This window comes from Pseudochaenichthys georgianus, unplaced genomic scaffold, assembly GCF_902827115.2.
Source record: "Pseudochaenichthys georgianus unplaced genomic scaffold, fPseGeo1.2 scaffold_891_arrow_ctg1, whole genome shotgun sequence".
NCBI lineage: Eukaryota > Metazoa > Chordata > Actinopteri > Perciformes > Channichthyidae > Pseudochaenichthys > Pseudochaenichthys georgianus.
Window position 1 is genome coordinate 1 of NW_027263425.1, and position 16,478 is coordinate 16,478.

The 16,478-nt window shown below is 40.7% G+C and overlaps 1 protein-coding gene across 1 annotated transcript in view; it reads right to left on the reverse strand.

Moving 5' to 3' along the window:
• Nucleotides 1–321: 321 nt before the first annotated feature.
• LOC117444684 (uncharacterized) overlaps nt 322–16,478 on the reverse strand; it is a 36,322-nt gene continuing 20,165 nt past the window's right edge. The window contains 9 exon segments of the mRNA XM_034080111.1: nt 322–583; nt 659–766; nt 1,472–1,831; nt 1,981–2,768; nt 6,390–6,506; nt 8,030–8,149; nt 8,151–8,244; nt 14,925–15,043; nt 15,141–15,230. Coding sequence (XP_033936002.1) covers nt 322–583; nt 659–766; nt 1,472–1,831; nt 1,981–2,768; nt 6,390–6,506; nt 8,030–8,149; nt 8,151–8,244; nt 14,925–15,043; nt 15,141–15,230 — 2,058 coding nt within the window.

Below are 16,478 nucleotides of genomic sequence, written 5' to 3' on the forward strand. Positions count from 1 at the left end.
ACTATTTATTATTTGCTAAAACACTGTTGTTTCTTTTGATGTGAAATATTATTTATTTAATTTAAATGAAAAGCCATGTTCATTTTTTAAACAATTTGTTTAGTTAATTTAATAATATGTATTTTTTAATCAAGTATTCATCTTTATTGTCTTTATTGTTAGTTTCCACATGCCTAAAACAACCTCAAGCTAAATCTAACAGTTGATGGCTAAATAAGAGCGCTTGAGAAATTGTGCAAGGCGTAATAGTCCGAATAGTCGATTAATCGTTTCATTAATCGATAGAATAATCGACTATCAAATTAGTCGTTTGTTGCAGCCCTACTGCTTCAGCACCTCAGGCTTGACATTCCAGTTGTCACCGAGTTGACTGAACGCCCTGTGAAACTTCGGGTTCTTCTCCTGCTTTTTCAAGGGCCCCACCTTCCCCTTCCCTTTGAAGGCACTGGTGCAGTCTTCTCCGCTGAACACAAAGAATCCAAGAAGTGTGGCACAGTAGTCTTCTCCCAGGGATTCTGCGAGCTCAGAGGGGTTGAGAAGTTGTCCATGTTTCCCTGACCCCGTATCCAGGTATATAGTCTGCCTGATGGCGTGAGCGTGGTAAAGAAGAATCACAAAGATATCCGTGTCAGGTGTTCAGACTACAGCATTCTTGTACCCCAGGGCAGCAGCGTGATGACGGTAGAGTACCACCCTTGTATCAGTCTCTTCCTGGTTGCTGTAGATCGTGGGGAGCTCACGTACCTCAACCTGATACACAATGGGACTTTGATCAACAATGACAGAGACTAGACACAAATCAAAGATAATCACTTGGAGTTAGAGATGTCCCGATCCGATCACGTGATCGGGGATCGGAGCCGATCACGTGATTTTCAAAAAATCGGGGATCGGGATTTCTTTTTTATAAAATGTTTTTTTTTAATTTAATGTTAGAAAACAAAAATGACCATGTTCACGTCTTAAAGTCATCCTGAGGACTTAGTTTTGGTTTAAAATTACACAACATCATGTATGTGTTGCTTCTTTGGGCTTGTTTTCATAGACCTGGTTGCTTATTCCTCTCAAAGCTGGCAACAGAGTGGGCGCAGTGTCTATAGTAGCAGTAAGCTAACGAGAGGCAACAACAACAGGACGAGTACACAGCGGCCACTCAGGGAACGGCACTGAAACAACCGACACTTTCAGAGGCTTTCAAAAGGAAAGAGAAACTGCCCCAGAACAGAGAAAAGGCCAACACAATAACAGCCAAGATAGCTGAACTCATCGTGTTGGATGACCAGCCGTTATCTGTTACCTTTGTTTTCTCTTAATGCATTGCATAAAGATCGGATCGGGAAAAATCGGTATCGGCAGATTGTCAAAATCAAATGATCGGAATCGGATCGGGAGCAAAAAAAGGTGATCGGGACATCCCTACTTAGAGTATAATTAAACCATCAATCACTTTTAATATGGGCTTTCAATTTACCTTGCCATTTGAGGAGAGAAGTTGACGGGCTCTCCCTTCCACGACCAGCCCTGCCCTTTCTGTTCTCTCCAGCCCTGAAGCTGCCTGTTGATCACTCCGTACGCGCAGCAGAGTTGCTTTTCGTTGTCATCATTTGTGAGAAACATCTTGAAGTCATATGGCTTCCTGGTTGCTGGTCCGGCCAAAAGGATCTTCTCTGAACTGCCACGTCTCAAGCTCTCCTGTGCTTGGATAGATCCTGGATGGTAACGGTCGGTCGAGAACAAAAAGTGCTTTTTGGCCACCATCTGATCGAGCACTTGTAGGCATATCTCCCCACAGGTTGGAGGAAGGTGGGTGAGGACACGGAGCAGAGCCATCCTGGATGAACAGGGCATCCTTAGGGTATGGCAGATCCTTTGGGGTGGTGTCCGCCAGAATGTAAAGAAAGGGTCCAATCATAACCACATGACGGACAAATGTATCTGGCCAACACCAGATGATGGGTAGGGCTTTCATTCAGGACCCACCTCTGACCCACCTGATCAGTGGCTAGCTCAGAACGCTTCAGTAGCTCACGAACAACTGTATCGTCAGTGATTGGTTGATGGATGGGCGTGAAGTAGTCCACTGTTGATTTTCTGAGTGGAGGAGTACCAGTTGCAGAGGTGAAGCCCCCGAGTCCAGGCACAGGCAGCTGTCCATTGCTTCCGATGTACCTGATATCGGCGCGAGAGAAGTGTAAGGGCGCGAGTGTTTCTGGTGTGTTGACTTTCAGGCTACGCTGTTGCGACTTGTCGATGACGGGTAGCATTCGGACCTTGTTGCTCTCAAACCCAGGCTTGACCACCTGGACCATGATTCCCCCAGCACTGGTGACAATGTTGCTGCCGTGCACACTGGGCGTGGTTTTATTCAAATGGTCCCACTCACAGTGGAATACCATGTTTCCCTCTCCTATCACAATTGCGGGTGTCCGATAGGATGAGACTTTGTCCAGGACCTTTGCCAGGGCAGTTTCCAACTCCAAACCAAATCCGTAGCTCTCAGAGTGGCCAAGCCTGTGTAATATTCTGAACAAGTTCTGTTTTGGTAACTTCCATTCTCCCTCTGACACTGCACGGCACAGGTCTTGCCCAATGGAGAATACCAGGCGCTTCATCTTTTCATTCGTCTCCATGTCTTCCTTGCCAGCCATAACCACGCTGAGAAACCGGACGAGGTCTGTGGGTAGGAGGTTTTCAGGAGGGAGCTCCATGTCGTCAGCTGTTGGCGGCCACTGTAGGTCTTTGGACTCTCTGAAAGCCTGCAGAATATTCTGGCGGAGTAGGAGAGCAACGTTGTTGTACTTGTCTGTGGTTCCGAGAGTGTAAGCTCGTGCAACGGCATTCGATACCGTGATTTTCAAGCTGTACACCAGCCAGAAAGAAATGGCATCAGCGTTGTCGTGGTCAACTCTCGTAAACTGGATATGCTCCTAGATTGGATCTTTCTGTAGCCGTTTCAGGAGTTTCTCAGAGCGATCATTTGTGTTCTCGTACCCATTCAATTTCAGCTCTTCCACATACAGCGAGCGCAAGGAAGATAGCTGTAGGACCTCAATTTGCTGGACTCCATGGGTTCCAATGTGTTCCAGTACTGAAACAAAGGCCTTTTCATGGGAGGCTGACATGAAAGCTTGGTTGGTATCCTCAGCTCCTGCTTTAAGAATACTGCTGCGCTCGTAGTTGGCTAATGCTGTGCGGAAATATTTAAAGCACGACTGATGGTGTTTAGCCTCACAAGCAAAGAGGTCTTTGCCCTTCACTTGTCTTTGAAGTCAAACTAGACCAGTGTTTCTCAAACTTTTTCATACCAAGGACGACTTAACCAATAAAAAAACACTCGCGGACCACCTAACTCCACAAATATCCAAAATCACATCGTTTTTTTAGAACAGATTACAAATCGCCTGAAAATGGTACAAACAAGTGGCAACATGTGTGATGAAGGTGTGGCGCTGGGCTATATCATGCAATCGAAAGTGAAAGTTAAGATCGCTCCATTGCGGAGATATTCCCGCGAGAGTGCGGATAGCTTACATTTATTTATTTAAAATGTGAAATGTTACCAATATACTCACGGACCACTAGGGGGCGCTCACGGACCACACTTTGAGAAGCACTGAACTAGACCCATATTCTCAGCCCGTGATTCTATTTGCTCCCATGCATTTTCTTTGTTCTTATAAGATGGGAAGTATTCAGGTCTCTCAGTTTTACGATGACCATCTTTGATCTATACTTTGTCGCAACTAACTAATTTTAGTTCGTTTTTTTTTTGGTGTGAACGCAACTTTTCGGAACTATATCGGAATTATTGTGGGAAAAGTACTCCGGTGTGAACGTGCCTAAAGACACCCTGTTATACAATCAGAACTTTTGAAAATTATAACAGATGTTCTGAGAGCAGCCATCATGTTCCACAGTTTAACCTGTTAAGCCTATTTTTCAGGCCTCAGGCTCGAAAATGACATGCCCAGAATTATATCTTCACAACTAAAAGGGCTAGATGAATAATATTTTTTATCAAAGCAATGATACAATAAATAAATCTATCACTACACGACATATTTAAACAAATGAATGTCATTTTAATTTTTTGTTACTTTGTTCTGAAAGCTGAACCTGCTGCTCCTCACAGAAGAGGGAAGCGGCTGTGAATTACTTTACATGGTGGATAAGGGTGGATAGCCCCCATTGTTCTGTGTGTCAAAATGAAAGACAGCCCACACATGCAACTCGACATGAGTCTAGTTGAGTTAGCTAATTACCTTGTCTGTTTGAAGGTTGAATGTGTGTGTGTGTGTAGCCAAGTTAGCCATCTGTTTGTTTTTGGCGGGAAAAAATGTTCACTACTGCCAGAGCTGTATGCCACAGATACATGTGATCACTGTGGGAATAGTATTATTGTGATCGTTGACCATCACAACATGGGTCTAGACCAGGGGTGTCAAACTCAAGGCCCGGGGGCCAAATCCGGCCCGTGACTTAATTTTATGTGGCCCCACAAGAGCTTGCAAAGAATATTATATGGTTACATGCAGATTTACAGAAGCACGTTGCCTATAAACTACATGTCCCACAATGCATCTCAAATTTGCCTTTTTTTCTCAGAATTTGCCTTTTTTTCTTCTAAACATGCCTTTTTTCTTAGAATTGTTTTTGTAAATGTGACTTTATTTGTTCAAATTTCACTTCTTTTTTCAACATTTCACTTTTTTGGGGGGATTTTGACTTTTTTCCAGAATTTGGCTTTCTTTTTAAATCATTTTGTGACATTCTCACTGAAGATAATTGCAATTATTTGCCATAGACTTCTGCTTTCAGACGTTATTAATCTATCCGATAATGCAGAGGCAATAATGTAATATAATACATTATGTTATGTATATATGATATGTATTTTTTATATAGTCTTAAAGTTACAACTGGCCCTTTGAGTGCAGCCATAATGCTGATGTGGCCCGCGATGAAATTGAGTCCGACACCCCTGGTCGAGACACATTATTTGTTCATAGAGATAGAGTGGAAAGTGTGAAAATTCAGTTTTTGGTAATGGTGACACTAATTTGCATAAAAAATACATGTGGGACATCCAGACAACATTTTAACACAGCTCATCATTTCCTACATACCTTTTCCACTGAGGAAACACTGATTATAAGAATATTTCTGTGTCGGTGCAAAATACATCGTTCTTGGTACAAGACTAAAATGCTATTTTCTTGTAATGGCGGCACTAATTAGCATGTGATCACTTTAAGAATAGTTTTATTGTGTCCCTTGACCCTCAAAACATGGATCTGGTTTCCTTATTTGTTCAGTTATCTGAGATATAGTGAAAGGTGTAAAAAGAGTGAAACTCGATTTTTAGGGTAAATAAACACTAATTTGGGAAAAAAATATACATGAGACAATTTTTCAACTTTTTAACATAGCTAATCGTTTTCTACACACTATCTAGAAAAGCTGATTAAAAGTATATTTCGGGGTGGTGCATGATACCCCCTTCTACCCACTAGACCAGGGGTGTCAAACTCAAATTCATCACGGGCCACATTAGCATTATGGTTGCACTCAAAGGGCCGGTTGTAACTTTATAAATATATAATATACATAAAATAATGTATTATATTACATTATTGTCTCAGAATTGGATTATTATTGGATAGGGTAATAACTTCGTAATTAACTACTTATGAAAGCAGAAGTCTAGGGCAAATAATTACAAGTCTCTTCAGTGCGCATGTCACAAAATGAGATGCATTGTGGGACATGTAGTTTATAGGCAACGTGCTTCTGTAAATCATGTAACCGTATAATAAACGTATTATAATCTTTGCAAGCTCTTGCGGGGCCACATAAAATGAAGTTGCGGTCCTGATTTGGCCCCCGGGCCTTGGGTTTGACACCCCTGCACTAGACTATATGTATTCTTATCAAAACCGTCTCTCCTGATTGAACTGCTCCCAACCAGAGCTGCATCAGAAACGCAAAACATTTAACCGTTTAAAAAACTGAAAGAAAGCCAATGTATGTGATGTTATCCAAACTGCATGTGCTGCCATGTGACATGACTGGGGGGGTGTTCTGTGTTCACTGCATTTATATTCAAGATACTTTCCACCAATTGAACGCTAATATGACCCTGGACTTAACTTAACTTTTGGGGGGGGTTTGGATAGCTCATTATCAGCTAAGAGAAAATAAGAGAATGTGAGTGTCTTCTTTTTTTCGAAGTGTTTTCAATGTTTTCCTGTTTCTCCAGGGTGCGAGGAAAACCCTTGCTTTGCGTAAAAGCCTATCGTCTCCTCGATCAAGATGAAAACACACACCGGGTGAGTTTTGATGTTTACACAAAGCTCTCTCCGCTGAGAGAAGCGTAAATGAAATCTTACCTCGAATCTCTCGTCCTCGCAGCGGTGCAGCTGCTCCTCGTAGGGAGTCTTCTTCGAGCTGACGAAGGTGGAGTCCTCCGACCAAGAGGGGAATGACACCCAGGTGTCGTTCAACACCTTCACACACACACACACACACACAGAAACGTAAAATCATCAATGGGAAAACGTACCTTTTACAGTAAAATATTTCACAATGACATGCCTAGAAATATCACGGTGATGTAAATGTATATTAAATATTCAATAGATTTTACTGTCAATATGTATTTCTTATTCTAATGTGGATATGTTTATACTGACTGTTTAAATTGTGTTTGTTTATTTAAACGTGAAATGCCTTGTTGACATGTTGCCGTGATTAAATAATTACCCTAATTAGGAACAAAAAGTAGATCCGATCTGATGAGGCCAGAAGAGGCAGGTAAGAAGACGACGAGCTATAGCTGCTAAATAAATTAATATGATATCGATATGAGACGAGTTGTTAGATTTGAGATATTAAAATACAGCAAAAGTTAGTTGTTCTGGTTTTAGAAGTTGCCCAATTAATCATAATTGAATCAAAATCACAGCTACGGCAAGAGGCACAATTTAAAAAAACATTCGACACCAAAACAAGACGCTTGTAAAAGTAAAGTGGTGTGATTCTGGCATTCGTATTTTTTGTCCTCACCTAATAAGTCATTAAATCCACATTACTGATGATTAATTATCAGAAAACTCCTTGTGTAAATATTTAAATCAAAGCTCAAACAAAAATCTGCAAATGTTTTAGGACTCATGCTGGAGAGAAAACTTGTTTATTTGACTAGGACTCTCGTATCGTAGTCGAGTCGATGCTGAGAATAAAACATATTGAAGGAGAAAGCTCCCCCGATCCGAACTGTTGAGTAAAGAGTCAAAGTGAAACCCCTTCTACTCCTTTAAGGTCAATAAGGTGCAGCTACTATACACGCCCCCCCCAGGATACATGATATTGTTACTCATATCATTTAATTATACTTTTGTCATTTATTCCTCTCTTTTTGTCTAATCCCTCACACACAGTTTTTTTTGTCTTTTTTGTCTCCATGTATATTTTTTAGGGCCCTCAGTCGATTAAAATAGTTAATCGCGATTAATCACAAATTAATCGAATTTTTTTTGTATCTGTTCTAAATGTTCCTTAGAGGAAGTTTTTAATACTCTTATCAACATATGAGTGGACAAATATGCTTTATGCTAATGTTTATTTACTATCATTTGAACAATAACAAATAGTCTCCTGAATATTAAAGTTAACCTCTGAACATTACAAATATCCGCCTCAATTCAACCTGGAACCTCATACAATACAATAATAAAATACAAAGTGTGTGTGTGTGTGTGTGTGTGTGTGTGTGTGTGTGTGTGTGTGTGTGTGTGTGTGTGTGTGTGTGTGTGTGTGTGTGTGTGTGTGTGTGTGTGGTCTAGCATTACTATACTTGTGGGGACCTAAATCTGTTTACATAGTCACGTGTGGGGACTCGCCTCCCTTATGGACTAAATAAAAATAAATAATTAGGTTTTCTCCGAATGGCTCCTCCTTTTTTCAAACTTCTGCACTTTGGAGGAGGTGCTGCCATACTGACAGACAAAGTAAAGCGCAGCAGTTGTACCTCCTTGCAGAGGGCGGTGCGTCCGCTGCATTTGGGCTGCTGGTAGGTCTTGGGCAGCGCTCGGTAGCTGGAGCCCAGGCGCTTACAGGAGGCGTAATCCACCTCGCGGCCCCCCCCCCCCCTCCATGTAGCGATCCGACAGCCCGGACACCGCATGAGAGAGCTCTTTGTCCCCCAGAAACGACTTGAACTGTGTGTACAGCTCGGGAAACTTCCTGCAAGGAGAAGGAGGACATATAAATCAAGAATGGCAGATAAATCAGGAGAAGAACAGCTGATCAGAAAGCGAGAGGGAAGAATCCTCACAAAGAGCTCAACCATGGTATGTTTAGTTTATTTTAGCAGAGGTCCATAACCAACAGCCTCATACATCACTCTCTTTAAAGGGGTGTGTGAAAGTGTACAGTAGTTTAAAGATACAAAGACTTTGACCAACGCTGAGAAAAGACTGATAATTATTGTCTGTTTTCTTTATCAACCTCCTATTTATGATGTTGTGGTTCTTAATTTAAATCTATATTCTGCTGTTTTGGATGATTGTTGAGTAATAAGCCAACAATAAGCTCAGGCTTCAGACTACACCTACTCCGGTCTGACAATATTGATGATTTTATTTTAAAAGTGTTGTTCATGTATCTTAAAACAACTATTTAAGTCACATGTGTCAAACTCAAGGCTCGGGGGCCAAATCAGGGCCGTGGTGGATTTAATTTCGGCCCGCAGGATCATTTCTAATTCCTATTAGATCTGGCCCGCCGGTATATTGCACCTTCCCTCCATCCTGAGGGTCTCCTCCGCTCAGAGCCCAAACATTGATGACCTTGCACCCGAGATGAGACGCCAAGTGTCTGAGCTAGCATCCCAGAGCAGCACACTGAGCTCAATGGATGCTTCCTTCTGCACTTTCTCTCACGACAACAGGGCATGTTTGGTTTCTCTCTGAGGGGAATAGTTTTGTTGAAGCTGTTGTTGGCCTGTGGGGAAATGTACTCATAAGAAGTGACTCTGGAAAAGCTGCAGATAGAGCCATGAGAAATGAATGCAGCTGATTATTTAATGTTGTTTTTATAGGCAATAAATTAAGCTTTGTTAGTTCCAGGTTTAATATGTGCAACAAGTTCATTTCAATACGTTCTGCATTAAACATTGAACCAGTCCGGCCCTCCACAAGTACGAATTTTTTTATTTTGGCCCACTGTGTATTTGAGTTTGACGCCCCTGATATAAATGGTCAAAACATTATTACAAGTGGTATCCGGCAGTAATACTATAATGTCTCTTCTACAACTTTATGTCAGCTCCCTGCAGCTACTGCATCCACCATATATTCAGCAGTGTTAAATTCGTCAACGAAAACTATGACGAACATTTTTTTTTACACGACTAAGACGAAACGATGACTAGCTAAAAATAGATTTTTTTATAATAAAAACTATGACGAAATATATATATTGTTTTCGTTGACGAGGCGGGACTAAGGTGTTAATGCTGGACTATCGGACATTCAAAATGTAGGATATTTTCACCCAATTGTCCGTCTTGTCTGTCAAAATGCATCCCTGTCATTGTTTGAATTAGTTGGGATTCTGGGAATCTGCACACATCACTAATATTACACAAGTAAAGTGTTAAAGGTGGGGTAGGTCATTTTGGAGAAACCAGCTCGAGTGCGCTAGAATTTGAAAATACGCAGCCGGGAAAAATCTACCCCTTCCTTCAGACTTCCTCACAGAGCCCCTCCTCCAACACACAGGAACGCGCACATGACCAATGAGGGCACGAGATCAGTGTGTGCCCAGATGGAAGGCTGACAGGCAGGTAGGCCATCCAGTTACTTTAGCCGGCTCAGATGATTGGTCGTGCTTTTTACAGCACCACGGCTTCCACAGATGACATGTTTTATGGATTTATTGTCAAAGCATTTAATGTATTCATTGCTATCGGGATGTGAAGAGCATTCCATGGAATATAACAAGTGTTTCTGAAGGGAATTACCTACCCCACCTTTACGAGAGTGAAATGTTGCTTTGTGAATTTCAACACTTGATACTGTCACCTTGGTTCCAATTTCAGATACCTGTGTGAACTGAACTGGTTTAAAGAGAGAAAACATTTTGACTAAAACTGGACTAAAACATTTTGAGTTGTCGTCGACTAAAACTAGACTAAAACGTTTTGAGTTGTCGTCGACTAAAACTAGACTAAAACGTTTTGAGTTGTCGTCGACTAAAACTAGACTAAAGCGTTTTGAGTTGTCGTCGACTAAAACTAGACTAAAACGTTTTGAGTTGTCGTCGACTAAAACTAGACTAAAACTAGACTAAAACGTTTTGAGTTGTCGTCGACTAAAACTGGACTAAAACTAGACTAAAGCGTTTTGAGTTGTCGTCGACTAAAACTGGACTAAAACTAGACTAAAACGTTTTGAGTTGTCGTCGACTAAAACTAGACTAAAACGTTTTGAGTTGTCGTCGACTAAAACTAGACTAAAACGTTTTGAGTTGTCGTCGACTAAAACTAGACTAAAACGTTTTGAGTTGTCGTCGACTAAAACTAGACTAAAACTGGACTAAAACGTTTTGAGTTGTCGTCGACTAAAACTAGACTAAAACTGGACTAAAACGTTTTGAGTTGTCGTCGACTAAAACTAGACTAAAACTGGATTAAACCTGGATTAAAACGTTTTGAGTTGTCGTCGACTAAAACTGGACTAAAACGTTTTGAGTTGTCGTCGACTAAAACTAGACTAAAACTGGACTAAAACTGGACTAAAACGTTTTGAGTTGTCGTCGACTAAAACTAGACTAAAACGTTTTGAGTTGTCGTCGACTAAAACTAGACTAAAACTGGACTAAAACTGGACTAAAACGTTTTGAGTTGTCGTCGACTAAAACTAGACTAAAACGTTTTGAGTTGTCGTCGACTAAAACTGGACTAAAACGTTTTGAGTTGTCGTCGACTAAAATTAGACTAAAACGTTTTGAGTTGTCGTCGACTAAAACTGGACTAAAACGTTTTGAGTTGTCGTCGACTAAAACTAGACTAAAACTGGACTAAACGTTTTGAGTTCGTCGACTAAAACTGGACTAAAACGTTTTGAGTTGTCGTCGACTAAAACTAGACTAAAACTGGACTAAAACGTTTTGAGTTCGTCGACTAAAACTGGACTAAAACGTTTTGAGTTGTCGTCGACTAAAACTAGACTAAAACTGGACTAAAACGTTTTGAGTTGTCGTCGACTAAAACTGGACTAAAACGTTTTGAGTTGTCGTCGACTAAAACTAGACTAAAACTGGACTAAAACGTTTTGAGTTTGTCGACTAAAACTGGACTAAAACGTTTTGAGTTGTCGTCGACTAAAACTGGACTAAAACGTTTTGAGTTCGTCGACTAAAACTAGACTAAAACTGGACTAAACGTTTTGAGTTCGTCGACTAAAACTGGACTAAAACGTTTTGAGTTGTCGTCGACTAAAACTAGACTAAAACTGGACTAAAACGTTTTGAGTTCGTCGACTAAAACTGGACTAAAACGTTTTGAGTTGTCGTCGACTAAAACTAGACTAAAACTGGACTAAAACTGGACTAAAACTGGACTAAACGTTTTGAATTGTCGTCGACTAAAACTAGACTAAAACTGGACTAAAACGTTTTGAGTTGTCGTCGACTAAAACTAGACTAAAACTGGACTAAAACGTTTTGAGTTGTCGTCGACTAAAATTAGACTAAAACTGGACTAAAACTGGACTAAAACTAGACTAAAACGTTTTGAGTTGTCGTCGACTAAAACTGGACTAAAACGGTTTGAGTTGTCGTCGACTAAAACTGGACTAAAACGTTTTGAGTTGTCGTCGACTAAAACTAGACTAAAACTGGACTAAAACTAGACTAAAACTAGACTAAAACGTTTTGAGTTGTCGTCGACTAAAACTGGACTAAAACGTTTTGAGTTGTCGTCGACTAAAACTGGACTAAAACGTTTTGAGTTGTCGTCGACTAAAACTGGACTAAAACGTTTTGAGTTGTCGTCGACTAAAACTAGACTAAAACGTTTTGAGTTGTCGTCGACTAAAACTGGACTAAAACGTTTTGAGTTGTCGTCGACTAAAACTGGACTAAAACGTTTTGAGTTGTCGTCGACTAAAACTGGACTAAAACGTTTTGAGTTGTCGTCGACTAAAACTGGACTAAAACGTTTTGAGTTGTCGTCGACTAAAACTGGACTAAAACGTTTTGAGTTGTCGTCGACTAAAACTAGACCAAAACGTTTTGAGTTGTCGTCGACTAAAACTGGACTAAAACGTTTTGAGTTGTCGTCGACTAAAACTAGACTAAAACGTTTTGAGTTGTCGTCGACTAAAACTGGACTAAAACGTTTTGAGTTGTCGTCGACTAAAACTGGACTAAAACGTTTTGAGTTGTCGTCGACTAAAACTGGACTAAAACGTTTTGAGTTGTCGTCGACTAAAACTAGACTAAAACGTTTTGAGTTGTCGTCGACTAAAACTGGACTAAAACGTTTTGAGTTGTCGTCGACTAAAACTGGACTAAAACGTTTTGAGTTGTCGTCGACTAAAACTGGACTAAAACGTTTTGAGTTGTCGTCGACTAAAACTGGACTAAAACGTTTTGAGTTGTCGTCGACTAAAACTAGACTAAAACGTTTTGAGTTGTCGTCGACTAAAACTAGACTAAAAACGTTTGGAGTTGTCGTCGACTAAAACTGGACTAAAACGTTTTGAGTTGTCGTCGACTAAAACTGGACTAAAACGTTTTGAGTTGTCGTCGACTAAAACTGGACTAAAACGTTTTGAGTTGTCGTCGACTAAAACTAGACTAAAACTGGACTAAAACTGGACTAAAACTGGACTAAACGTTTTGAATTGTCGTCGACTAAAACTAGACTAAAACTGGACTAAAACGTTTTGAGTTGTCGTCGACTAAAACTAGACTAAAACTGGACTAAAACGTTTTGAGTTGTCGTCGACTAAAATTAGACTAAAACTGGACTAAAACTAGACTAAAACTGGACTAAAACGTTTTGAGTTGTCGTCGACTAAAACTGGACTAAAAGGGTTTGAGTTGTCGTCGACTAAAACTGGACTAAAACGTTTTGAGTTGTCGTCGACTAAAACTAGACTAAAACTGGACTAAAACTAGACTAAAACTAGACTAAAACGTTTTGAGTTGTCGTCGACTAAAACGGGACTAAAACGTTTTGAGTTGTCGTCGACTAAAACTGGACTAAAACGTTTTGAGTTGTCGTCGACTAAAACTGGACTAAAACGTTTTGAGTTGTCGTCGACTAAAACTGGACTAAAACGTTTTGAGTTGTCGTCGACTAAAACTAGACTAAAACTGGACTAAAACTGGACTAAAACTGGACTAAACGTTTTGAATTGTCGTCGACTAAAACTAGACTAAAACTGGACTAAAACGTTTTGAGTTGTCGTCGACTAAAACTAGACTAAAACTGGACTAAAACGTTTTGAGTTGTCGTCGACTAAAATTAGACTAAAACTGGACTAAAACTAGACTAAAACTGGACTAAAACGTTTTGAGTTGTCGTCGACTAAAACTGGACTAAAAGGGTTTGAGTTGTCGTCGACTAAAACTGGACTAAAACGTTTTGAGTTGTCGTCGACTAAAACTAGACTAAAACTGGACTAAAACTAGACTAAAACTAGACTAAAACGTTTTGAGTTGTCGTCGACTAAAACGGGACTAAAACGTTTTGAGTTGTCGTCGACTAAAACTGGACTAAAACGTTTTGAGTTGTCGTCGACTAAAACTGGACTAAAACGTTTTGAGTTGTCGTCGACTAAAACTAGACTAAAACGTTTTGAGTTGTCGTCGACTAAAACTGGACTAAAACGTTTTGAGTTGTCGTCGACTAAAACTGGACTAAAACGTTTTGAGTTGTCGTCGACTAAAACTGGACTAAAACGTTGAGTTGTCGTCGACTAAAACTGGACTAAAACGTTTTGAGTTGTCGTCGACTAAAACTAGACTAAAACGTTTTGAGTTGTCGTCGACTAAAACTGGACTAAAACGTTTTGAGTTGTCGTCGACTAAAACTAGACTAAAACGTTTTGAGTTGTCGTCGACTAAAACTGGACTAAAACGTTTTGAGTTGTCGTCGACTAAAACTGGACTAAAACGTTTTGAGTTGTCGTCGACTAAAACTGGACTAAAACGTTTTGAGTTGTCGTCGACTAAAACTAGACTAAAACGTTTTGAGTTGTCGTCGACTAAAACTGGACTAAACGTTTTGAGTTGTCGTCGACTAAAACTGGACTAAAACGTTTGAGTTGTCGTCGACTAAAACTGGACTAAAACGTTTTGAGTTGTCGTCGACTAAAACTGGACTAAAACGTTTTGAGTTGTCGTCGACTAAAACTAGACTAAAACGTTTTGAGTTGTCGTCGACTAAAACTAGACTAAAACGTTTTGAGTTGTCGTCGACTAAAACTGGACTAAAACGTTTTGAGTTGTCGTCGACTAAAACTGGACTAAAACGTTTTGAGTTGTCGTCGACTAACGTTTGTCCGACTAAAACTGGACTAAAACGTTTTGAGTTGTCGTCGACTAAAACTGGACTAAAACGTTTTGAGTTGTCGTCGACTAAAACTGGACTAAAACGTTTTGAGTTGTCGTCGACTAAAACTAGACTAAAACGTTTTGAGTTGTCGTCGACTAAAACTGGACTAAAACGTTTTGAGTTGTCGTCGACTAAAACTGGACTAAAACGTTTTGAGTTGTCGTCGACTAAAACTGGACTAAAACGTTTTGAGTTGTCGTCGACTAAAACTGGACTAAAACTATGAAGGATAAAAAGGACTAACATGCCAAGATGAGCACTGATATCCAGCTCCATCATCTGTCCATGCACTCACCCCAGGAAAGGCGTGACCAGTTGCAGCAGCTCCGCTCCCGAAACTACTTCCTGGTTGAACAAGGCGATGCAGCGCAGGAAGTTCTCGTAGACTTCCTGGCTTTTAAACAGGCGGCGGACCTGAAGGACGAGAAGATGGAGAGGACCGTCAGATTGGAGTTATTTAAAAGACTGAAACTGAGGATCAACAAACCAGAATAACAAAGTGGAGTCTCACCTTATCAAAGAAGGAGAATTCTCTTAAGACGCCATGTTTGCCGACAGAAGCGAAAGACTGATCTTTGGTACAGGAATACTTCATTTTCTTCTAAATAAGACAGAGGAACACATGGTTAAAGATCTTTGTACATTAGTTATTGAAGTCATTGTATGAGTAGCTTTTGTCTTGTTGCTTATTCCCCTTCTGTACCCCCGCCCCTTTTCGCACTTCCGGTTCACACTCAAATGTGTTCTTCCTGTTAAGCACAAACAGTTTTGTAAACAATTAATTTAAGTTGGGATCATTCCCAGCTATGTTAGCCAACAAGCCGGCTGGCAAACAATGGCTATCCAGGGCCCTTTCTCATTTCTCGAACTCCCCTCCTCGACTCCTATCCTCGATACTTAGTCCCGCCCACAGGAGACGCGAGCGGAGGAGCCGAGGAGGGGAACCGAGGAGAGAGGAGGGGAAGCAGCAGGCGGTTAGAGAAATGAGAACTCCTCTCCTCTGAGCGGTCATTTTAAAGAGACGTCCATTAATGATGACAGGAGGCACAGCAGCCTCTGTCTGACGGACAGATGTGTTCATGACGACTTATATATTTACTTTGATTCATTCACAGTGCGGTGTCATGAGACAATAACAGGCTACAGATGCGGACACACACACACATATATATGTGTATATATTTATATAAATAAATACAATTTCAGAATCAAACAGAGCACTCTCATAACTCGTAACACTATCAGAGACTGGATATATCCCCCCCCCCCTCTCCCCTTTGGTCGCTACAATGAGGAAAATAAATTACGGGCCAAAAGTTGTATTTACAAGTATTAAAAGTAAGCAGAGGACACCAAACCAACAGACCTGTCTGTCCGCTGCATCTACGCACACACTGTACCACACACACCTACACACTGTACCACACACACACGCACATACACACACACACACACACACGCACATACAGCTCCTAAAACAGGCTACAGCCGTTGTGTATTTTATTGTGAAGCACTGAATGGTTTTAGAAAAATATCGACTCTTTGTTTGTAGATATCTACTAAACTAAAGCAAATAAAGAGAGTAGGCCTGTTCTACTGAGTGATATATATTATACACACTGCTCTGCTTTCTGGGACCTCACAGCTGTTCTCTCTGTAAACATCGCGTCGCGATGAAAGCAGTTTCTAAAATAATATCCAGGGGATGCATGCAGAGCTGTCATTGGCTGAGATAAGTCCGGCCGTGCGTCACGACTCTTTGAAACATCTCTGTTCCCGGAAATGCATCCGCGGAGGAGCCGTGGAGGACCATGGAGGACCCATCAGTGTATCCTCGGTTAGAGCTCCT